Source organism: Mauremys reevesii, linkage group 4, assembly GCF_016161935.1.
Source record: "Mauremys reevesii isolate NIE-2019 linkage group 4, ASM1616193v1, whole genome shotgun sequence".
NCBI lineage: Eukaryota > Metazoa > Chordata > Testudines > Geoemydidae > Mauremys > Mauremys reevesii.
Genome location: NC_052626.1, coordinates 122,300,152 through 122,324,079, shown reverse-complemented (window position 1 = coordinate 122,324,079; position 23,928 = coordinate 122,300,152). Strand labels below are relative to the sequence as shown.

Below are 23,928 nucleotides of genomic sequence, written 5' to 3'. Positions count from 1 at the left end.
TTCCTTGAACAGAGTTGCTAGGTGTCCCATGTATTTCAGTTCACAATACTAACCAAACCAAGACAGGAGCTACTACACGACTCAACTACTGTTTCTTTTTTGTGCCACCATAATCAGCATATTCTTTATAAAACCATAATTTCAAGGTCTTATCACTTGACCACAAAAATCTAATGCAGTGATAGTTAGTCTACAAGGTCTCAGCCAGTGCAAGAAACAAGAACTTTTAAATACAATTTAAAATAAACCTGACTTCACTGACAAAAGCAACCAGCTGTAATTTCAGATGCTCTGCTAAGCTCCTTGCCAGTCATTTTAAACATATAGCTGCCTCACTGTTGTACCAGGGTACCACAGATCTGACATTAATACACTGTATCATGTAACACATTGCATTACACAGGCACAGTGTAAGCTAAGGGATGAATTGGGCTTGATTCTGAATTTCCAAGATTTTGACATTTTAAGGCTAGCCTCTAAGGTTACTTTTGCGTAGTTTGCGGTACATTTGGATTTATATTAATAGAATCCATGTTGCTTATCTGAGACTCTGGCACCTTGTGGTCTCTGCAAAGGTTGCCAAGAAAAAAAAAATTTTGGAAGTCAAAAGTATCAGGGCAACTCCCACATGGTAGATACGAGGAGGCAGACAAGAGCCCATTTTGACCTTGCAAAAATGGCAACCCCCAAGTTTTCCAAGTACAGTAGTTATTTCTAGACATGAAAAAACACAGTCCTAAAGCTGAAACAGTTTCTACATATAAAGTTTCAAGAAATCAGGGTTGTCAATTTCTCTCTCTGCTGCAACATTGGACAGCCAGCCCAGCACTCTATTTGGCTCATTTAGCTGCTCCATTTCCTTGTGAGATTTTACAATAATCAAATTGCCTGATTTTTAAAATAGCCAGAGCAGATAGCATGTTATTGCACTAGATGCTACAGGGTCAGAGACAGATATGCAAAATGGACCTCTCTCACACCAAAGCCTTGTTTATTTCACTTTGTTCCTAAACATCTTAAGACCCAGATATAGGCATTGCAGGTAAAAATGGCCAATCTGATCTTGCCCTCTCCTGCAAGAAACTGACAAGATATTTGAAAGCTTTGTTTTCTTTCTCCTCAGTGATTCCCTCCCCACAACCCAAGAGGAAAAGACAACGGACTGAGCCAAGTCTCTACAGTCTTATTTTCTTCTCCTCCTGGGTTCTTGGGGATGAAGTATTATTTGTTACCGGTGGAAAGAAAACCCATGTGGCTATTATTGGGGGAGGGAAGGCAATGTAGCATAAGGCATGGAGAGTGAATAGTGGCATGGTAGGGGTGTAACTTGCTGCAAGGAGAACATTAAACTGAGGGAGAATGAAATTTGATGAGCGAGGAGAATTCTCTGTACATAGCGCTGGGCAGTGATCAGTAGTTATTCCAGAGTGGGACTGTAAAGGGCCAGGTGGGGGGAAGAGAAGAAGAGGATTATCTTAGTCTGGTCAACAGCCTGAAGGAAGGTTATTACATTGTGCAGTGCAAAGATTACTTGACACAGGAAGTTGAAGGGGCAGATTTTGTTTCAGTGGATATGGGGTCCTTAGATACAATTACCTGGAGAAGAACTACCAGGTGTATTACCTGGTGAAGATGTCCACTACAGGAAGGTGATGGGACAGCACCCCTTGACCCTTACTACCTCCCACCTCCACAGCTGGTACTTGACATAGGTACTTGGTTCTTCATAGCCCTGTCTGTGAGATTTGGAGGTAGCAATTACCCTGCCTTTGTCAGGAAGTTACCTCTCAGACACCAGGGCATAACCAGCCTGTCCCCCAGGAGTCAGCCACACGAAAGTGGGCATCAAGCCCAAGAAGTCCTGGCCCCTGGGGAGTGGAACAGACCACCTACCGGGGAAGGAGATGACAACCCTGGGGATGGGTGGGGAGATCAGTGTGGGGTGGCCCCATGGGGTAAGTCCAGAACAGTCTGGGAGAGAAAGTCCCCTGGGGGTACCAATCCCACAGGAAGAATCATTCAGGGGCTGAGGGTGCAGAGGGAAGGCCCCCTGGAAGTGCCAGTCCAGGAGAGATCTGAGGGGTCCCAGCCCCCCCCCCGGGGGGGGGGAAGTGTGTGACAGCCCAGGGAGAGAAGGTCTTGCTAATGTCAGTCCCATGGGGGTCCCGGAGAGAGGCTCTCCCAGGGGTATGGGGGTGTGTTGCCAGGCTGTCAGTTTCCTGGGGGATCAGGCGCGTGGGGTCTGGTGCCAGGGGGCAGTCCGGACCGGTGTCCGGGCCGAGGGGGGAGGGTGTCAGGAACGGGCGCGGGGAGGGGGTCCTGTCCCCGGGGGTGTCAGGAACGGGCGCGGGGAGGGGGTCCTGTCCCAGGGGGTGTCAGGAACGGGCGCGGGGAGGGGTCCGGGCCGGGGTTGTCAAGACCGGGCGCGGGAGGGGTCCGGGCCGGGGGAGTTGTCAAGACCGGGCGCGGGAGGGGTCCGGGCCGGGGTTGTCAAGACCAGGCGCGGGAGGGGTCCGGGCCGGGGGGGGGGAGTTGTCAAGACCGGGCGCGGGGAGGGGTCCGGGCCGGGGGAAGTTGTCAAGACCGGGCGCGGGGAGGGGTCCGGGCCGGGGAGTTGTCAAGACCGGGCGCGGGGAGGGGTCCGGGCCGGGGGAGTTGTCAAGACCGGGCGCGGGAGGGGTCCGGGCCGGGGGAGGGGTCCGGTCCCGGTACCTGGTGCAGCGCTGTCAGCCCGTCCACGTTGGCCGTGTTGATGCGGGCGCCGCGGGCCAGCAGACGCTTCACCTCCTCGGCGTCCCCGCTGGAGCAGGCGGCCAGGAACACGGCGCCCTCTTCGAAGCGGACGCGGGGGGCCCCCCCGCCGCGGTGCCGGCCCCGGGCGCCCACCGGCGCCACCGGCTCCAGCTCGGTCAGCGAGCCCTTCCAGCGCCGCAGCTGCTCGGCCCGCCGCAGCCGCGCCGACTCGGCCCGCTTCACCCCCAGGTGCCCCGGCTCCGACATCGCCGCCGCACTGAGGAGCAGGGACCGCAGCGAGCTTCACCCCGGAGGAGAGCGCAGCGCCCCCGCCGCCATGTTTACTACTCCTCGGCCGCACCGCGCAGGCGCCACCGCCCAGAAGCACCATGGGACACGTAGTTCCCCCGGGCCCTCCAGCCGCCGGCCCTGCGCGGACTACAACTCCCAGACGCCTCCGCGCCCAGGAGCCGCGCCCGTCCTTTCCGCCCGCTCGCGCACAGCCCCCTTCGGACTACAACTCCCAGAACTCCAAGCGGACAGGGCCGCGAGGCTGCAACCTCCGAAGGTGGAAGCGCTTCCCCTTTCTTGCGGGCTGGGTAGACGCAGCGCTTCCGTCTTCCCCTGCAGCCCCACTTGAATCCAGCCCCCCTCCCCCGCAGGGATTCATGACCCCCAGACGGGCAGGGGCTATCAGTCAATCACGTCCCCCAGCTCCCAGGCATGCAAAGCTGAGGCTGTTCCAAACATGGGGCTTTAGGTTGGCCAGCAGCCCCTCGTGACAAGGGTCGTCCCTTGTCTCTGCATCTCTGTACAGCAAGATCAGGAGTTGCCGCGTGCTGCAAAAAGCAGCAAGAAATACCTTGTAAATGCAGGTGAGTACTGCGTATTATTGCTACGAATGATGATGACAGTGAATATAATACCCCTGGAGGAGGGGTAGGGCAGGGGTGCTAAGAAAACTGCCCTCTATTTTTGCACTACAATGTTAGCAGCCCTAGGCGTCTGTTACAGCGTGGCATCGTATTTTGCCTCTTGGGGGTGTCTTGCCAAAACAGTCCCCAATTGTGGATTTTCTAAGTGTGATTCAAAGAAATAGATTGTAAAATGTATGTAAAAAAACATATGTTAAATCTGCCCAGTTAGGCCTTGAGCCTGCAAACACATCCACCCAGACGGCACTTTAAGCACATTACTGGGCCCACTGAAATTTGTAGGATTAGGGCCTAAAGCATTCAAAAGGCCGGAAGTGTTGATGCCAAACTGCAAATGCTTGCCTGACTTTACATGAGTGGTCCCATTGAAACCAATGGATAATGTATAACTGTTTGCAGGATCAGGGCCTAAAGGCACACATACAAACTTTCCCCTGCCTCCTCATAAGTGTGTTTTTTAATTACTCAATAATAATGAATTGTAATAACTTAATATAACATGTTCTTTCTTTTTGTCTTCTGTTTGATCAGTAGGAACATTTGATTGAAAGGAAGAACTTCATTGTTTAGAAATAAACCCATTCATGCGCCTTATTCTGAATTCAGTACACTCCCTTTGATACATCACATCTGTTTGTAGTGGGAATATTTTTAAGGTTACAAACTGAGAAAGAAGGAGCAGCAGATTAATTTTTAAGTAACAAAGTTCCTATCTTCATAAACAACAACAAGTAGAGACGGGGAAAAAGGAAAACAGAACATATTAGATCAGAGCTGAATTGTTTCAAAACAGAATATTTTTCAGTTTTCCATTAGGAGTCCGTGACTACATTTTATTTGATAGTTTCAGTATGTTTCTGTTACATATACAATAGAACCTCGCTGACACGAACACCAGAGTTACAAACTAACTGGTCAACTGGTCCACACACCTCATTTGGAACCGGAATTACGCAATCAGGCAGCACCAGAGGGGGGAAAAAAGCAAATACTGTGTGACTAAGCAAAATGGCAAGCAGTAGGAAGCGCAAACGTGTCACGCTTTCAATTGACACAAAACTAGAAATATTAAAAAAACTCGACAGTGGTGTTAGCCTCAGCAACATAGCAGTAGAATATGGTATCGGGAAATCAACCATCACAGATATTCGGAAAAGCCAGGAAAAAATAAAGCAATTTGCAAAAGAAGCCAAAGACAACGGGACAGTAAAAAGCAGGTGTATTGTGCGCAAGGCTGCTGATGATGCTTTTGATAAGGCAATGCATCTGTGGTTTGCACAAGAGAGATCAAAAGGCACTCCTATAAGTGGCGTCATGGTTACAGAGAAGGCAAAGATACTCTACCGAGAAATGTATCCAGACAAAGGTGAGAACCATTTTAAAGCAAGCACAGGGTGGCTTTGTCGGTTCAAAAATCGGCATGGAATACGGCAGTTGAGGATGCAAGAAGAGTTTCTAACAAGTGACTGGAATGCTGCTGGTGTATTTAAAAACATTTTCAAATCATTTATTGAACAGCACGAACTTACCCGGGACCAAGTGTTTAACTGCGACGAGACGGGCTTGTATTGGCGCCTGCTTCCAAACGAGACTCTGGCAGACAATTCAGAAAAACAGGGGAAGAATTTCAAATCTAGTAAAGATCGGGTCACGCTGATGGCTACTGCTAACGCAAGCGGGGATTTCCGTCTCCCATTGGTGTTCATTCATAAAAAGGCGAAACCTCGCTGCTTTGCAAACGTCACTATGTCAGCTCTACCTGTCCATTACTACAGCCAGCGCTGTGCTTGGATGGATAAAGGCATTTTCTCTGACTGGTTTTTTAAACACTTTGTTCCACTCGTGAAGGACTACCTTACCTCAAAATCGTTACCTATCCGAGCTGTGCTACTGATGGACAATGCTCCATCTCACCCTGCCATTGAAAATCTATTGACGGAAGATGGAAGCATTCGTTGTTTGTTTTTGCCACGAAATGTCACCAGCCTCATTCAGCGAATGGACCGAAGCATTCTGGAAAACATGAAATGTCGATACAAGCGAAACCTCTTACAGCGATTATTACTGGGATCAATGCAATTTGAATCTTACACAGATTTTTGTAAACAGCTGACAATCAAAGATGCTGTCTACATGTGTGCCGAATCCTGGAGTGAGATTACCTCTGAGTCTTTGAGACGCTCATGGAATACACTTTGGCGGTGTATTGATAACACTGAACCAGATAATTTGGAAAACAATGAGCAGATGGAAATAAATCAACTAGATTTTTCTGAAGAGCGACAGCTTTTGGATATCACCATGGAGGAACAGGAGGAATGGCTAAATGCAGATAAACATGAGAATGGACACCCTATTCTTAGTGACCATGAGATAATTGAATTGGTACGAGAAACAGCACAACCGGACAGTGACAGCGACAAGGAGGGGGAGAACGCCAAGAAGATCCCACACATGCAAGCAGAAGAGTGCTTCACTGCCTGTCTTCAATGGCTTGAACAACAGCCTGAAGCCACACCAATTAACCTAATGATGCTTCACAAGCTACGCACCTTGGCAGCAAAAAAGCTTGTTAGCAACCTCAAGCAAAGTACGATTAAAGATTTTTTCAAGTCTACATAGTTTATGCTGTAAAGTTAAGCAGGAAAATTAAGTTTGGATACCTTTTTTTTTTTTAATTGTCATTATAAAGACTATTGTCGGTACGTTTTGCTGCACCATTTTTTTAGTGCTATTTGAGTGGACATTGGAATTGGTGGGCCTTTATGTTGGCTTTTTTATTTCATGGATAACTAACACTAAAAAAGAAGCAAGAGAAATTACTTAAAATTGAAATATAGTACCATGTTAAACGTAAACTACTAAAAAAAAGGAAAGTTTAAAAAAACAGTTTGACAAGGTAAGGAAACTGTTTCTGTGCTTGTTTCATTTAAATTACGATGGTTAAAAGCAGCATTTTTCTTCTGCACAGTAAAGTTTCAAAGCTGTATTAAGTCAATGTTCAGTTGTAAACTTTTGAAAGAACAACCATAACCTTTTGTTCAGAGTTACGAACATTTCAGAGTTAGGAAGAACCTCCATTCCGAAGGTGTTTGCAACTCTGAGTTTCTACTGTATTGTACATTATGAGCGCCCTCTGGTGGCCAGAATTGGCACTTAACTTCCCTGTTACATATCTGTTTGCCCAACAATCACTTTGCAGAGCCTATGGGGACGTGAGCCTACCAGATGCTTAGCATTCTGCCCTGATCCAGCAAAACACTTAGGCCTTGGCTACACTGGCGCGTTACAGCGCTGCAACTTTCTCGCTCAGGGGTGTGAAAAAACACCCCCCTGAGTGCAGCAAGTTACAGCGCTGTAAAGCGCCAGTGTAAACAGTGCCTCGGCACTGGGAGCGCGGCTCCCAGCGCTGTAAGCTAATCTCTCTCCCAGCGCTGGCGCCGCGACCACACTCGCACTTCAAAGCGCTGCCGCAAGTGTAGCCATACCCTTAAGCACATTCTTAACTTTAAACATAGGGGTAGGCCCATTGACTTCAGTCTAGTGTGCAAGATCGAACTCTTGCTGAACAATAGAACTAACTACTCATGGTAATAAGCATTATACTCATGGTGTTAAGTGTTTCCAGTTTCAGGCCTTATGCAGGCTGACTTTGATATAGGAGGGAGACCATGGTTTTAAATCATGTTTTATTAAAATTCTTTCTCCTGGTTGTCAGTGGTTCCCACATCTGTTGCATCTTAGTTGTTTTTATTTATCTCTGTTTCCAAAAATCTCTGTAATTCTGCATTAATTGTGTTTTTCAAAAAGGACTTTGGCTGTCAGTGTGACAGATGTGGCAATTTCCTTAAATATCCTGGTCCAACCTTATTGAATGAAGTTAAACCTTATTGAATTAATGTTCAGTATCTTAGGAGTTCATTATATTAAAAATGCAAATGTGTATGTATAATTGTGGGATTGTATAGAACATCTCTAGGGAGGAAACATGGCTAAACATTTACCGTAGGAAATGTTGTGAACTTCAAAGGACTCTTTGAAACAGTGTCCTAGACAAACAAATTTAAGTGGGATTCGTAGGAAATATTTGGGAAAAGGTGAAGGCAACTTCTCACCTCTGGACTCAACCTTTGACACTGTGCTTTGAGGAAAAAAGTAAAGCGGACCTGCTTAGGCGATCTGAGTTTTTTGGGGAATTCACAGTGTACACAGGGAGCTGCCCAGCCTGGAAAGTCATAGATTCCAATCCCAAAAAGGGCCATTGTGATCAGCTAAGCCAGGGGTTCTCACAACAGTTTTTTTGGTGGCCTCAGAGTGCAGCCACCAACTCTTGCTGGTGGTTGCTCTGATAATTTTTCCTAAAATACTTAATTAACTTTAGGAAAAACAAATAAATATGCACATATACACATCTGAATAATTGTAATTTATTTATATAGGGGTTGTTTTTTTTTGCAGACTTAATAATAAAAATAATGGACAGTTGTGTCTATTCTTTACTGGAATAGAAACACAAATAAGATGTTTGCATGTTCTTGTCTTTTTTGTTGTTGTTTCTTTTGCTTTTGTGGTTGCTTTTTTTTTTTTAGACTTGCTAGCTAGTAAGTCTGCTGCTGTGAAAAGTGATACTTGTATATTAATACACCTCTACCTCGATACAACGCTGTCCTTGGGAGCCAAAAAATCTTACCGTGTTATAGGTGAAACCTCGTTATATCAAACTTGCTTTGATCCACCAGAGTGCGCAGCCCCGCCCCTCCGGAGCACTGCTTTACCGCGTTATATCCTAATTCATGTTATATCAGGTCGCGTTATATCGAGGTAGAGGTGTATCATTTTTTACAGTCTCCCAGCTAGCTTCTAAGTCTTGTAGCCAATTATTTTAGTTTATTGTTCATTTATTGTGTGATATTATGATTAACTAACATGTTATGTCATATATAATCATTGTATGTTCAATAGAGTTGCGTTGTAGGATTATAAAAGTACAAGATTGATCAGTAGTTAGGAGGGATAATTATGTATTAGGTATCTAAGTAAGTAGGGCTAAAACGCAAGGCCTACAGGCTGAGGCTTGTAAGATTTTAGCTTAGCCATGCTAGGCTTAAGAAATGCTTGACATAAGTAAGTGACCAAAGAATGACCCTATGCCACAAGATTACGGAAAAGATGTACTAATGGGTGATATGCCAAAAAATTAACAATAACAGTAATAGTTTGCTTACAAGATACGTGTTAGTCACATTTTTCTAACACATGCCCTAACCACAAGGTTCACTATGTGTGTAAATGCTAATGATGTATAGTCAGAATCACACTTTAAAAAGAGGGTGCCCAAATTAGGAAAATTGAGCTCCCTATGGGAAACTCCAGCAGGAACCATCCCTCTACTGATGATCAGTTGGCAAGGCAGCCATCAGACCTTAAGAATATCATTAAGGATGTGAGGATGGCTATATATGTAACTTGTGAATAGAATTTCTTTATGCTTAGGTAATCATAACTTTAACTGTAACTTTAATAAAACTTGGAAAACCTTGTACTTGTGAATGTCTGTGTGGTCATTACCCTTGTTCTTTATGTGTTCCTAGAGATTCCTAATCTGAAGCAAGTAGCAAAGGTGACTTTCACTCTGTTGAGCTTGCAACTAGCAACCAGAGGCGAACCCACGGTGGTGTAATACAGCATTACTAAATTCACTTTAACTCATATCAAAGGATACAGATTGGCACCCAGCGTAGAGCTCTAGAGAACACAGACTACGTTAGACCCTATGGGTGTAATTAATACTATGCTGATCTGTGTGTTATAAGAACATGTAGCAAATTAGACTAGACTAAAGTGTGTTTAAGTGATGCCTAGACTCTAGATAAAGGTGGATTTCACCCCAAAACTGAAAGTTATTGTTAAACTCAAATATCTGCCAAGAGCAGAGTCCAAATTGTATAAATAATCAACAGTGGGAATGTTTAATTTTGCACTTATGTGTACACATCCCTCCTGTGATTCCAGCAGCCCTGTCCATGCCGGACAGTTCAGATCCCCCTGATCCCAGGTGTGTCACATTGTGTCCTGAGCATATAAAGTAGAGACGGTTGAACATTAAGTCATTAACCACATTTTTCCCACAAAGTGGCTTTTTAACAAAATGGACATTTTTGAGATAGTTTCCATTTTTGTCAATGTTTTTCAGGTTTTGGTGAGAGCCACCACCACCACCCCCGCCCAAAAAAAACCCTAAAAACCTGAAAACCTAATCTTTGTTGTTTGACAAAATACTTCCAGTTTGGGGTTTTGTGTGTTTTTTTTCTGAAATCCTGAAAAATTCAGTGAAAATGTTAAAAGAAACAAACAATGTTCATTTCCTTTGAAAAAAATTTGCAGAAAATAAATCAGATTTTTCAACCTGCTCTGATACAAAGAGCCAGATTTTCTCTTTCCAACCCAACTTCTTTGAGAAATTTGATTCAAATGAGTGGAACCTGGCCTTAACTGACATATTGAGAGGATTACCAGTGGGCAGGGGCAACTCTCAGCTTCTATAAAGCTGGCGTAGGCAGGTCCTGTGTCAACTGCCCCCTGCCAGTGTATGGAGTGTGTCGGGAGCAAGAGAGGATGCATCTCAGTTGGTGTATTGGCTCTTGGGGATAACCAGCTACCATAAGTTAGAGCAACTTCTAGGGTATTCCAAGATTGTCTAGATTCAAACTTGCACCAGTTTAACTTTAAATTCATTTAAAACTGATTTAATTAAACTACTTCAAATCACAATGCAGACTCTCTTAATTCTATTTACATCATGATTATCTCAATTTAGCATAAATTAATTGTTATTGAATTAAGTTAGATCAGTAGTGTGACGGGTTCCTTCCCAGGTGCCACCTGGAACTGGGGTACCACTGAGCCCTCTGACCCGCCAGCCTGGGCTCCCTCTCTCACTTTGCTGCTGTGCCTAGCTGCAGACCCGCTCCCGGTCCTACACTTCCACCAGCATTCACACAGGTAGGGACACACCCAGCTGCAGTTACATGCAGGCTCTCTGGCCAGCCACTGCATGTGAACCAGCAATAGGGAGGCTACGGCCAAAATAACCCCCAGCTTCCCAGCCTAGGACCCCAGAGCCGTACCATCTTGCCCTGGTCCAAACTCAACCAGTATGAATTTTATTATCCAGTTTGCCCCCTCCTCAATGTGGAGAGGAAATGAAATAGCCCCTCTGAGCTAAGATTCCCACGCACGTCACTTCAAACTCATTGGTTTAGATTAAAACATAAATTTATTAACTACAAAAGATATAGATTTTAAGTGATTATAAGTGATAGCAAACAGATCAACGCAGATTACCTAGTAAATAAATGAAAAAGCAAACTAAGCTTTACATACTAAAGAAATAGGAATTGACTTAACAGTCTCTCAGCCTGATGGATGATACAAGTGGGCTGCAGATTCTTAAGATACAAGTTGCACTTGTTTTTACAGCTTGGAATCCCCAGGTTTTTCATACACATGAAAAAATCCCTTTAGGCTGGGTCCAGCACTCTCCCCCCCCCCCCCCCAGTTCAGTCTTTGTTCCTCAGATGTTTCCAGGAGTCTCCTTGTGTAGGGAGTGAAGAACAACAGAAGATGTCACTCCCCTGCCTTATATAGCTTTAGCATATGGTGGGAACCCTTTGTTTCAAAACTTGGTTCCCAGACCAGTTTGTGGAAAAATACTGATGTCCCAAGATGGAGTCTGGAAACATGTGGTCTGGTCACATGCCCTTGCAGTGTTATAGCAGCCATTGCTTACGGGCCGGCCAAAACGCCCACATGAAGGTTGAGATATTCCATAGTCCATTGTCTTTGCTGATGGGCCATCAGCCCTGTCTGGTATCTTCATTGTTGTACCTGAAAGGCTGGCTGTGGGTGTTTTCCAAAGTAAGCCCATTTGAAATGCAAATCTCTAGTCAATATTCATAACTTCAGATATCAAAATGATACGTGCATACAAATAGGATGTATTCAGCAAATCATATCTTTTCCAGTGACACCTCACATGATCACTGAAGAATATGGGTTGTAGTGTCACAGATATAAATCATGTTTAAATTAGACTAAGCATCTACTCTGCTTTTTGCACCAGTTTAATGAAATTAGATTACAGTCACTGATCCTGCAAACACGTTTAACTCGACTACCAGGAGTAGTTCCATTGACTTCAGTTATGCATGGTAGCATATATGTGTTTCCAGGATCAGCGTCTTAGTTAAACCAGTGTAACTCTAAGTCTAGGCAAGGCCTAAGTTACAGCTGGACCAGAACTGGAGCTTGCATAGATTGATCCACAAAATCAGACAGCTGTGTCTGGCCCCCAGCATTCTCCTAGTTTGGACCAAGCAGATTTTAGTGCAAGAGAGACGACAGCCCATCAGCGGTTCCCAAACTTCATTGCACCATGACCCCCTTCTGACAACAAAAATTACTACGTGACCCTGGGTGGCGGGCAGAGCACTCAGGCTTCGGCTTCAGTCCCGGGTCCCGGCGAGTCTAATGCTGGCCCTGGTGACCCCATTAAAATGGGCTTGCACTCACTTTGGGGTCCTCCCGACCACAGTTTGAAAACCACTGGCCCAGATTATTCCACTCTCATGAAAATACCAGAGTATGCAGGCTTGAAATTGACTTTCTATGAGCTGCCAGGATAATAAGGCTTGATTGCTTGAATCTTTAAAAATAAATTGCTAATAATTTCAGACTACATTCAAACAAACAACTGGGTATTAATGCAAGGACTCTTGTATTGCAAAATACGAAACATACAAAGAACAATCAGGAGCCTAGATATTGGAAAGAAAACAATGCCAACCAAACCCCCTTGTTGTACAATAAAATAATGACGATCCAGAAAATTGTTGTTGTTAAAGGACAGTATCAGAACACAGCTCCCAGCAGGACTTTGTCTGGGGGGGTTAAGGTAAGTGCCTATAGCAGGGTTCTTTCCTCTGAAGGGGTTGATTTTGGACGCAGCTGGAGACAGCATCTAGTACCAGAAGGAGCTTCGGTTTGATCCAGTCTGGTGGTATGTTCCTTTATAATATTGGGTTACAGGCAAGTAGAAACTGCAGAACAGCCTTTGTTTATTTCCCCTTTAAATAAAATGGCTTAATGTATTCGAGGCAGTGAAGCCTAGCGGATGAGCTCAGGAGACCTGAGACTTCCCCTCCTCATGCCTCAGTTTCCCCATCTGTAAAATGGGGGCAATGATACTTATCTCCTTTGTAAAGTACTTAGAGATATACTGAAGAAGAGCGCTATATGAGAGCTGGGTGTTGTTATAAATAAAGAGCTCTATGGCAGCCATCACCTTTCACCAAAGCCTGCCGAAGTCAGTGGGAATCTCTCCATTCACTTCAGTGGGCTCTGGCTCAGGCTTTCATTTCAGCCAATTACAGCATCTCCTTTTGGCAGTCCAACCTCCAGCAAGCTAGGAGTAACTTTGCAGGGAAACAACCAGCATCACGTTGCAATGGTAACAGTAGGGGGGCGCCATTGACAATTGGACAGTGTCTGGGCAAGAACTGCCTCCTCTTGCTCTCCAAAGGAGCTATGGAAATGAAACTGGAGAATCTGTTTGTCTGATAAGTACCGAGGCTGCCCCAGCCTAAGGGGGAAAGTGACAGCATGAGCAGACCGTTGCCTCCCCCCCGGAATGGGTGATGGTTTGGGTTCGAAACTGGCCTCTGCACCTGCCTGTCTCTCGACTCCTACCAAACCCGTCTCCACTTGAGTCCTCCTGCGCTCAGCTAATCCCAAGTCCCGCCACGTCCCCTGCCCACCTCCCATGCGACAGAGGGGCCGAGTTCTTCAGTGTTTCCACCTGTCTCTGGTCAGGTGTCCCAGACTGTGGCTTCCAGAGATGGTGGGAGGAAACTCCCCTGTTTCAAGGGGAAAGAGTAGGGCAGACCCTGGCAGAAAGGCTATTGACCTTGAGGAGGGATGTTTTGTATGGACTGTCCTGCCCCTGCGAGATGAGAATGATCACTGATTTGAGTGCATGGCCAAATCACCCTACCAGCCTGGGGAAACTGAGGCAGTGGCTCCACCTCCATGCTGGAGAGGTATGATGGCTGTTATATGGGTACTCCCGCTACTTTATTTACTGCATAGGCAGATGGTCCTATCTGCATCTGCAGTAAGGTGATGAGAGACGTGTGTTACTGTGTTTTAGTCTATAAAAAAAGCCAAGCGACACAGTGGTATGGTATCCTATGGAAGTTCCTGCCCAGGGTGACCGCCCTGCCCCTAGAACCAGCCCTGGCTGTGGCAGAACAAGTGGCTCTCTGGGTGTGGCCTGAATGGATGACTAGACGTGTCAGCACAAGCCTGTTGTGCCTCTGAGCAGGACAACAGGATTCAATATTAGTCTATCATGGGGCCAGGGGTCAGCAGTGTGACCCTAGTCCACAGCCAAGGGGAGATCAGGACCATCAGGGCTAGTAGCCCTCTCTTTGGTGATTTGTTCCTCAAAAACATTTCTTATACCCTGTAACTTCCTTCTTGCACTTTCTCCTCTCTACGATTTCACTCTGGCTGGATTTCTACTTGCTGAATGACACCCACTCTGCCCAAACAATCTCTTGAAGCTCGACTTCAAGGCAGTCTGATTGTTTCCTAAGAACGGCCATACTGGGTCAGACCAATGGTCCATCTAGCCCAGTAGCCTGTTTCCAGCCCATGTCAGATGTTTCAGAGGGAATGCACAGAACAGGGCAATTCCTGCTTCACTTTCTCTATAGGGGCATGCATAGACTCTCTTCTGGTTGCCCTCTTCTCTTGTCTTCTCTTTTCTAGACACAGAAGTTGCATCAGTTTGAAAACTGATTTAGTTAATCCAGTGCAAACGCCTGTGTAGACAAAATATGTTTACTTAAAACTAGTTATATTGACTGAACTTGCATCCGTAAACCTAACAGCTCAAGTTAACCTGATGTAGGTTTAAACACAAACCTACATGAAAAGGACATTAAGGTTGCAAAAGCAAGCACTCAGAAGTTAGGCAATGCTAGAATTAAGGCTGCCTATGCAACCTTAATTTGGCCCGTTGTGAATGTGCATACACGCTACAATACAATTTTTAATGACATGATCACATACTTTTCCCCCCCACACAGAACCCGGCCTCATTCAATGCACAGGCTGAGCCTGCTCTGGGAATGAATCAGGTCTGTGTAGCTAAGCAGGCCATCTTGACCACTTTGATGTTCTTTTAACATAGTTTTGTATGTGTAACTTCCTAGGTGGTTTTAAAAGCAAATTGCCAAACTAAATTCCATCATATGGACAGGTATGTGGTTCATCAGCAGGGTTGGCACCTTCAAATCTACTGCACAGACCTCTCCCACTTGAGGTAAGGAAGTATCTGAAAGCAGTAGTAGGTGTTTATCCTCTGGACCAGAACTAAAGAGGGTGGAGCACTTTGCCAGCAGATTGTATAGACTTCAGAAATTATAAATGATTTTCTAAAGCAAAGTAACTATCTTGGTCCTCTTTATGGCAGATAGTGATTAATTATCACTGAACAGGATGGTGGTGCCTAGGAACCAGTAATCCTGACCTGACTATATTCAATATGGGCAAGCAGAGGACAGTTCCAACCAGTAAGAGATATACCTGGTGCTTCAAAATGGGTAACTTCCCAAAGCTGAGGAAAATTACAAGCAAAATTGATCAGGAGGAAAAGCATAGGTGGGAAATCTTTGCAACCAAGAAGGCACGGAAAACACCGCTTTGATTATTCAAACAGATAAAAATGCCAGTGTTTACCATGCAGACAAGAAAAGTTACGTTTGCTGTTCAGGCATTTGAAAGTTGTGTTACTTAAAATTTTGGAACAAGGCATTTTAAGTGATTAGTTTCTCCTTTATTGGGGGAGGTAGCAGAGCAGTACCATGAGAGGAGTAGAACAGGAAGAAGGCAGAATTGAGACCTTTCAAAGTTTTGGCCCGAGCGAGGAGGTATGGGGGTGTCATTTGAGTTCCCTGCCTCAGGTGCCAAAATGTTGTGGGCCGGCCCAGCCACGGGATCAGTGCTCAGAGTGTTCTCGCAGCAGCTTAGCCTGCAAAAGTGCAATATGAGAGATGCAATGGTCCAAATAGTTAAAAACTCGTCCTCCCTGTTTGTCTCTGCGGTTTTTGTGTTTGCAATTAAAGGAAGCCAGATATCTAGCTTCTTGAGAGACCCCTTGTTCCAGTCAGAGTGAAAATCAGCGCTCGCGTGCGCACAAAACATTATAGGGAAAAGATGGATTTTTAACCTAAAGCCACACTCAGTTCAGAAGATACCAAGAGGAACTGCCCTCTTTCAAAACAGCTTGTGTCTTCTATTCTCAAGGATGGCTCTCTGGGCTGACATGGACCACCAGCTTCTGTGAGGGCAGCTTGACTTTACTGCTTTGGAAATAATGGCAGATGGTGGTGTTCCTATTGAAAGAGGACCTCTTTGCTTAAAGGCAGCTTTAGCCTCATTCCTGTCAACAATGATGAGAGCTGGTGGCCATTTTGAAAGGTTGCAATTCTCTGAAGAAGAACAATTCACCATTAAAACTTTCGGAAAATGTGCCTCTTGCCTATGGACTTTTTACACACATACACATAAATTCTTATGCATCAACCGTTTTAGCAGAAAATTTCAGCTTTTTCTCAAAAAAAAATAAAGCTTGAACTCTGGACATTTTTATTTCTCTTCTCTGGACTTTTTCAATTCTAATCTATCTTTTTTTCTTTTTTTTTTTTAGATAGGGCAACCAGAACTGCACAAAGTATTCAGGGACTGAGGATACAATATATTTATATATAGGCAATATGATATTTTCTTTCTTATTATTTATCCCTTCCCTAATGGTTCCTAACATGAAGTTAGCTTTTTGAACCACCACTTCACATAGTTTTCAGAGAACCATCCACAATGACTCCCAAGATCTCTTTCTTGAGTGGTAACAGCTAATTTAGATCCATCATTTTGTATGTATAGTTAGGATTATGTTTTCTAATGTGCGTTACTTTGCATTATCAACACTGAATTTCATCTGTCATTCCCTGGGCTGATCGCCCAGTTTCGTGAGATCCCTCTGTAACTCTTTGCAGTCAGGTTTGGACTTAACTATCTTGAGTAGTTTTGTATCATCCGCAAGCTTTGAACCCTCACTGTTTACCCCTTTTCCCAGATAGTTTATGAATAGTTTAATGCAGTTCTTTATGGAACCTCATTGTTAACCTCTTTCCATTGTGAAAGCTGACCATTTATTCCTACCCTTTGTTTCCTGTCTTTTAACCAGTTAGTGCTCCATGACAGAACCTTCTCTCTTACCCCATGACTGCTTAATTCGCTTAAGAGCCTTAGGTGATGGGCTTGGTCAAAGGTTTTCAGAAAGTCCGGGTACACTATATCCATTGGATCACCCTAGCCTACATGTTTGTTGACCCCCTCCAAGAATCCTAATAGACTGATGAGGCATTATTGCCCGTTCAAAAACCATGTTGACTCTTCCCTAACAAATCATGGTCATCTGTGTATCTGATAATTCTGTTCTTTACTATAGTTTCAACCAATTTGCCTGGTAATGAAACTAAGCTTACTGTTGTAATTGCCAGGATCATCTCTATGTTGTTTTTTGAAATCAGGGTTATATTAATTTTTCTGCAGTCATCTGATACAGAGGCTCATTTTTGGTGATAGGTTACATACCACAGTTAGTAGTTGCGCAAATTTCATATTTGAGTTCCTTCAGAACTCGTGCTTGAATAACATCTGGTTCTGCAGTAAAGACTGATGCAAAAAAATCCATTGAGATTCTTCCCAATGGCCTTATCTTCCTTGAGTGCTCCTTTGGCACCTCAATTGTCCAGTGGCCCCACTGGTTGTTTAACAGGCTTCCTGATGCTGAGGTACTTAAAAACAACTTTCTGTTTATGTGTCTTTTTTGCTAATTGCTCTTCAAATGCTTTTATGGCCTGCCTGATTCTATTTTACACTTGGACTTTCTCTTAAGCTTGGTTTTCCTCTGCTAGCCTCAGGACTTGCTCATGCAATACTCCAGGTGCCTATGAAATGCTACCTCACTTTGAAAAGGCTGCCCCGGGTCACTGTAAACACTTCCTGGGTTGCATCACTCCGTAGGAAGGTAAAACCTCCACGGAGTCTGAACTAAGGTGGAGTTGCTCTAGGAGCTCACAAGGGGGCACAGGGGGTGCTGGAGCTCCACCACCCAGTCCCAGAGCAACTGAGGCTGCATGTCCTGCCCTTGGGAAAAGTGGTGACCCTTTAGACAGAGTACTAACGAAAACAAGCTTGCAGGTACAGTGATTTAGAAATAAATTACTATGTGAATTGTTTCAAAGACTATGACACTATCAATAGTGTTTTGTTAATACATCTTGCTCTGAAGGGGACATTTTCAGTTCAGTAAAATAGCAGGGAAAAAGACCTAAAAAGTTCTTTAAAAAAACTACCCACTGCCCCAGAACCACCCAAGACTTAGTTCTTTGGTCATTTCCATTGAGATAGGGAGGACCTGGGTTGGGTTATTTAGGGAGAAATAAATGGTTTGACACTGTTAAATTTTTAAAGGACATATTTTTTAAATTAATTTTAACTCAGAAATTAATTAACAGATTCACTAGCAAATTCTCAGAAAATTCATTCTTTAGTTAGGGTGTAGTGCTGTAAATATGAGGAGGACGTGGCTTAAATATCTCCAGAGTCAACAACTGGACACAGACAGATTAATATTTTGCACTAAATCCTGATCTTATTAAAGACAAGTGGCAAAACTTCAATTGACTTCAAACTACCTGAACTCTAATAATGCATATGCAGAAGGGGAAAGAGTTAAGATTTCACCTGTACGTTTAACTTTGCTGTTTCCTAACTCTTGTGTAACACTGGTAAAACTGTTTGTCATCTATGTAGCCCCTTCTTTGTTTAGGACCAGAATGTGGTATATTGCTACCCAGGTCGAGTCCAACTTCCTCTGATGTTTCATGGGGAAAACAAAGGAAACCAAACCCCAAATATTTGGGTGGGACATTTTCAGTGTGTGGTGAAATTTGGAACTAAAACCCTACAGATTTTAATAACATTTTTTTCAAACCCAAAATATTTACGTAGAGAGGAGAGATGCTGTTGTTTTGTTTTTCTGAAAACTGTGATGTTCCTGGGGGGAGCCTCCATGAAGTTTCCCACGAAATTAAAATTTAATTATTAAAATTAAATTAATTATAATTTAAAATTTCTAACCAGCTCTAATGCATCTCCATGACTCATCAATGTATATGAATGGTGCAATCTGAGGATTAAGTTACTTCCCAACAAGAGAGACTGTCTCAGAATCTTGTCCATCATGAATAATTTCTGCACTGTTTGCTTCCTATTATTTTAGCTGGATTTTTAAGATGAAGTGTTTATTGCTCGTTTATAAAGCCAATACAGATTCCCTGGAGTTTTCAGATCTCTTGATGACAGAATCGCACAATTAAGTAACTAAGACTCATGTTGCAGACAGCCATTTTGGGTACAGAATAACTGCCCTCAGATATATTGTTCTGTTGGGAGTGGGGGTGCGAGAAGAGATTTTTACTCATGCCCACTATTTCTATTCCTGTTTTCTTGCACAGGGATAATGGATCTTCCACATTTGGGTGGAAGAAGGTCCAAAATAAAGCTCCAATTTCTGATTCTATTCTATATAGACTTACATCACCATAATATCTGAGCATCTTCCTGCTGTGTATTAAGTGACATGATTATTTGTTCTCACTTCTTCTCCCCATTATTCCTGGGGGAATTCTGCACCATTGCACAATGCGCAATTCACGTCGCATTAATATTCTGTGCAGAATTTCCTTCACCTCCCCCAGATTTGGTAATGCAGAGCTGCTGGCTGCCACTAGGGGCCGCTGGACCCAGAAGAGCCCAGCTCCCAGCTTGCCCATAGAAGATGCTGCCAGGATAGAGAGATGGAGATGAAGGGTTCCCGGCACACCCTGAAAGGAGGAGGTGACATGCAGGAAATGCCATACAAGCACAGGGCCCAGCGTCGGGTTGTTTCTCCCTCTGGATCCCTGGGCTTTGGAAAGGGAGGAGTGCGAGTGTCTGGGCTTGGAAGGCTGCAGCTGGGCTCGGGGGGACAGTAGGGGTCCAGGTGTCTGTGCCAGGGGGGCCCTGTGGCTGGCAGGTATTTTGAAAAATTACCCCATGGAGAAATCTCTGTACAGTGGAGTATATTGTTGTGGTTGAGGTTATTAATGATTATTATTTATTATGAGCTGGTTTACACAGCTGGAACGCCAGAGGATTTCAGTGTAGTTCCTCTTGATTTGCATCTGTTTATAGCTGTTTAAGAGAGACCTGAATCAAATCTGACTTCAGATTTCAATTTTCAGTGTAACGGCCTCAAACCCGCCTGTCACAAGCACCCCTCTCTGGCGGATAAGTGCCTACAGTCACTCAGTTTGGAATGGGGCAGAACCCACTGGTTCAGATTCTCTCTTTAGAAGGAATTTGATCTGCAGAAGCATTTGGATTCACCAGTCTTTTTATGAAACACTGAATAAACACATAGAAATTGCCAGATTGGATCAGACCTGAGCTCCATCTAGTGCAGTATGTTGTCTCTGATACTGGCTAGTATCAGAGGTTTCAAAAGAAGGTGTAATAACCTTCAACAGGCAGATGTGGAACAATCAGCCCTTCCCCACATCCTGCCATGATCTGTAATAATTAGAGAATTGTTTAAGCCCTGAAGCACGATGTTTAGTATCCCTTTAGCATCCACATGATCCATACGCTATGCCATATAAAGCTGTCAAATCCCTCCAGTTTCTTTGCAGTGCTGCTCTAACAGCTTTCCTAGCATCTACAGACATTTCCCAACTTCTCAACTCACCCAGAACAAAAGCTCAGACCAGCAAGGTACTGAGCACGCTAGCCCCAATCCAAAGAAACATAAGCACAAGCTTAACATGCTTTAGACTGTAAGAAGCCCCGTTGAAATCAAGGACCCTGGGGCTCTGGTCTCAGTTTGCACGTCCAGTCACTACTGTAAAACTAACAACATTGAACTACGGGCAAGTTTCAACCACATGCCAGGCTCCTTCTAGGATCCCTTAGGGATAAGGAGTAATTGGACACTCTCTTCCGCCAGTAGCTGTGATACAATACTTCTTTCTTTCAGTGGAGGTGGCATAGCTATTTTCCTTTGGTTCTGATTCCTGGACATAACTTTCCATTTTCTCCATGTACTTGGAAATGTGATGTTAGTGCAGTCAACAGTTTTGCAACTTAAGACAGACATTGTTTGTTTGTTCATTCTTCTGTCTCGGGATAAATTGCAGTGGCAATGGACATGGTTCATGGAAGACCCTGAAAGGTCCAGATGGATATTAGGTAAGACTCCAGTATTATACATAGAGATGAACCTGAGTTACACACTTCAGATCTGGAATCAGATTCAGATCCGACTTCTTCAACCTTTGAGGATTTTCAGATTCTGGGCTTTGGTTCCAGCCAATTATAGAGATAAGTTCAAGGTTGTAAAGTTTGTATTTATTGCTGTTGTGTTGTCAATTAGAGGTCAATGCCCCACTGTACTAGGTTCTCTGGAAAAACATAGTAACAGAGAGTTCCCGCCCTCAAGAGCTTAAAGTCTAATAAACAAGACAGAAGAGGGTGGGCGAAAGGAAGGATTATTATCCACATGTTACAAAGAGGGAATCGAGGCAAAGAGGGAATCTTTGCTTTGTCCAAAATCACACAGGGGGTCCATAGCAGAGCCAGGAATTGAAGGACGATCTCAGTCTAATGCCCCTAGTGCCAGTCTGACCGTTACCCAGTGTTGTGTATGCGTGTGAGTCGGGGAGGGGAGAGGACGGACACTTGGAGCCAGTGGGTTCTGGTGTGGCTGATCTCTAACCATAAGGAGGAAATAACAATAATTATTTGCACTGCAGCAGCATCAGTCATGGTTGTGTTTGTTTGAAAAATGTAACCACTGGGCAGCATTGGAAGGGCGTAGGTGGTAGATGACATTGCAATAGCACATGAGCCTCACTGTGTTAATAGACTGGGAAGGGCCTTGGATTGAGAACATGCTGTTTGTGTTTGATGAAATGGGGAAGGGGGAGCCAGAAGAAGGAAGCAAATGGAGACAGCCTCACTTTTGAGGTGTTCCATAGTTTTGCCTTCTTACGATACCAAATTCTGAACTATAAAAATCGTGCACAAAACAGAATTACACTTCCCTGCCCCCTCTCTAAACGCTGGGTGTGTTATTTTTTAAACGATCTCAAGATTTTAAGCCAATTTCATGATTTTTGGAAGCCTGATTCATGGTTTTCAAATGCTTGGGATTAGCAACACTGCCAGGGGATGTGTTATGAAGCAGCAGTAACCAAGTGACTGGGGCATAACAGACATTGTGGTCATCTAAAAGGATTATCTGGAATAGGGTGAGCAGATGTCCCGATTTTATAGGGACAGTCCCGATTTCTGGGTCTTTTTCTTATATAGGCTCCTATTACCCCCCACCCCCGTCCTGATTTTTCCCATTTACTGTCTGGTCACCCTAATCTGGAAGGATCTAAAAAGTATGAATGCTTTCTAACTTACCCTCAACGAGCAGACACTATAAAGTACCCAGCTCAAACCCAAACACATACCAGGTATATTTCATTGGAGAAAATTTGTGATAATGTACATGAATCTGGAAACTCCCTATGGGGAACTGGATGCCTAATTCCAGTCAATTTTATGGAGACTTAGATGTCTAAATCTCCTAGACAGCCTTGAAAATCTCAGCCCTGTTAAAAAGTGAGTGTAAATCTAAAGCTCCATCCCAACTCTTCCCAGACATCACAGCGGCTGGTTTCCTGTAAGATATTCACTACCTACTTTCAAGACCAGTGGTGTCATTCAGATTTAATTCATGCCATGAAATTTCCTTCTTCCATGCTGCTCACTCTTATTATCCCGGCAGGTATGGTTTCATGCACCCCTGTATAAATGGCTAAGCATTAACTTGAGCATGAGTTCGAACCCTGGCCTTACATTGCATGGTAGATGTACTGTGAGGTGACTGGTGCTTCGAAAAGTCACTGTTGTAATTTGCCATACCCAAAAGATTCAGCAATGGCCAGTGATTTTGGTAGCCTCTGTTTATGCGTGCCCAACTTCAGTCCCCTCAGTCCTGATTTCCAGAAACTTCACCACTCCAGCTGAAGTCAACGGGAGCTGTAAGTACTCAGCACTTGAGAAAATAAGGCCCAAGGTCTTTTACATTGAGATCCCAATAACAGTGGCATTCACAACCAACGACTATCTTTGAAAACGTGTCTGTATATGTTTGGTCACCTAAACTACCTGCTCTTTAATTGTGTGACTCCTAAACTCATAAAGAGTTGTGTGGGGGACTTTTGGTGTGAGTACTGAAGAAATATTACATCTGACTGAGCATTCATGACATTCTCCCTTTCAACAAACACAGCTTTGAATATAGTATCACACACACAAATGTCTCTCAAAAAACAGATGAGTTGGGCTGTGGATCTGATTGAAGCAAAATCACAAAATTTAATTGAACAAATATCTGTCAATGGTTTTGGACATTAAAACCAGACCTGGTTATTGCTCATGAATCCATTGTTGCAGTGTGAACTTTTCCCTTTTATTCAGTAATTCTAAACAATATTTAAATCAACCTCTTCTATCTTACACTGAAAAAAACAATTTTAAAGTATTTTATTATAGGCACAGGGGAGCAAGCCATCATTTAATAACTGACATGGCCTTTTTATGCACATAAGGCCTCTATTCAGGAACACATCTCTCTTCAAAGCAGCACTTAAATACATGTTTAACTTTAAACATGTGCTTAAGCCCCACTGAAGTCAAAGGGAGAGATCTTAAACATGTGCTTAAGGTCTTTCTGAATCAGAGCCAATGGGCAGGTCTACGCTACGGGGACAGGTCGATCTAAGCTACACAGTTTGAGTTACGTTAGTTGCATAACTCAAGTTGATATAGCTTTGATATACTTACCACGGGGTTCACATTGCACTGGGTCGACAGAAGAAACTCTCCCGTAGACTCCCCGTACTTATCTCGTTCTGGTGGAGTCAATGCCAGAGTGATAGTCTGTTGATCCAGTGGGTCTTCACTAGACCTGCTAAATTGTCCCCCGGTGGATTTATCACCGCAGCATTGATCCACCCCATAGTGGAGACAAGTC

At 44.1% G+C, this 23,928-nt stretch overlaps 2 protein-coding genes across 10 annotated transcripts in view; one reads left to right on the top strand and one right to left on the bottom strand.

The window, feature by feature from the left end:
- The window catches only part of PPP1R12B (protein phosphatase 1 regulatory subunit 12B), a 166,544-nt gene extending 163,478 nt beyond the window's left edge, over positions 1-3,066 (bottom strand). For 2 of the 8 annotated variants that reach the window (XM_039534408.1, XM_039534403.1), the window contains exon 1: positions 2,713-3,065. In XM_039534408.1, the coding sequence (XP_039390342.1) occupies positions 2,713-3,000 (288 nt within the window). In that variant the 5' untranslated portion in view covers positions 3,001-3,065. Of the gene's footprint in view, positions 1-2,712 lie in introns of all 8 variants that reach the window. The other 6 variants (XM_039534402.1, XM_039534409.1, XM_039534407.1 and 3 more) reach the window with 5 other exon arrangements.
- Positions 3,067-3,274: 208 nt separating this feature from the next.
- Positions 3,275-7,029, top strand: LOC120402912 (jerky protein homolog-like). Of its 2 annotated transcripts, none has more exons than XM_039533493.1 (2): positions 3,275-3,608; positions 4,203-7,029. In XM_039533493.1, exon 2 carries the CDS (start codon positions 4,677-4,679, stop codon positions 6,288-6,290), a length of 1,614 nt encoding a protein of 537 aa, XP_039389427.1. In that variant the 5' UTR covers positions 3,275-3,608; positions 4,203-4,676; the 3' UTR covers positions 6,291-7,029. The 2 variants fall into 2 exon arrangements, with proteins under 2 accessions (XP_039389427.1, XP_039389425.1); XM_039533491.1 differs by having other exon boundaries at positions 4,200-7,029.
- Positions 7,030-23,928: the final 16,899 nt, after the last annotated feature.

Coding starts and splice junctions, on each gene's coding strand:
- LOC120402912 (XM_039533493.1), top strand. CDS start 4,677: ATGGCAAGCAGTAGGAAGCGCAAACGTGTCACGCTTTCAATTGACACA.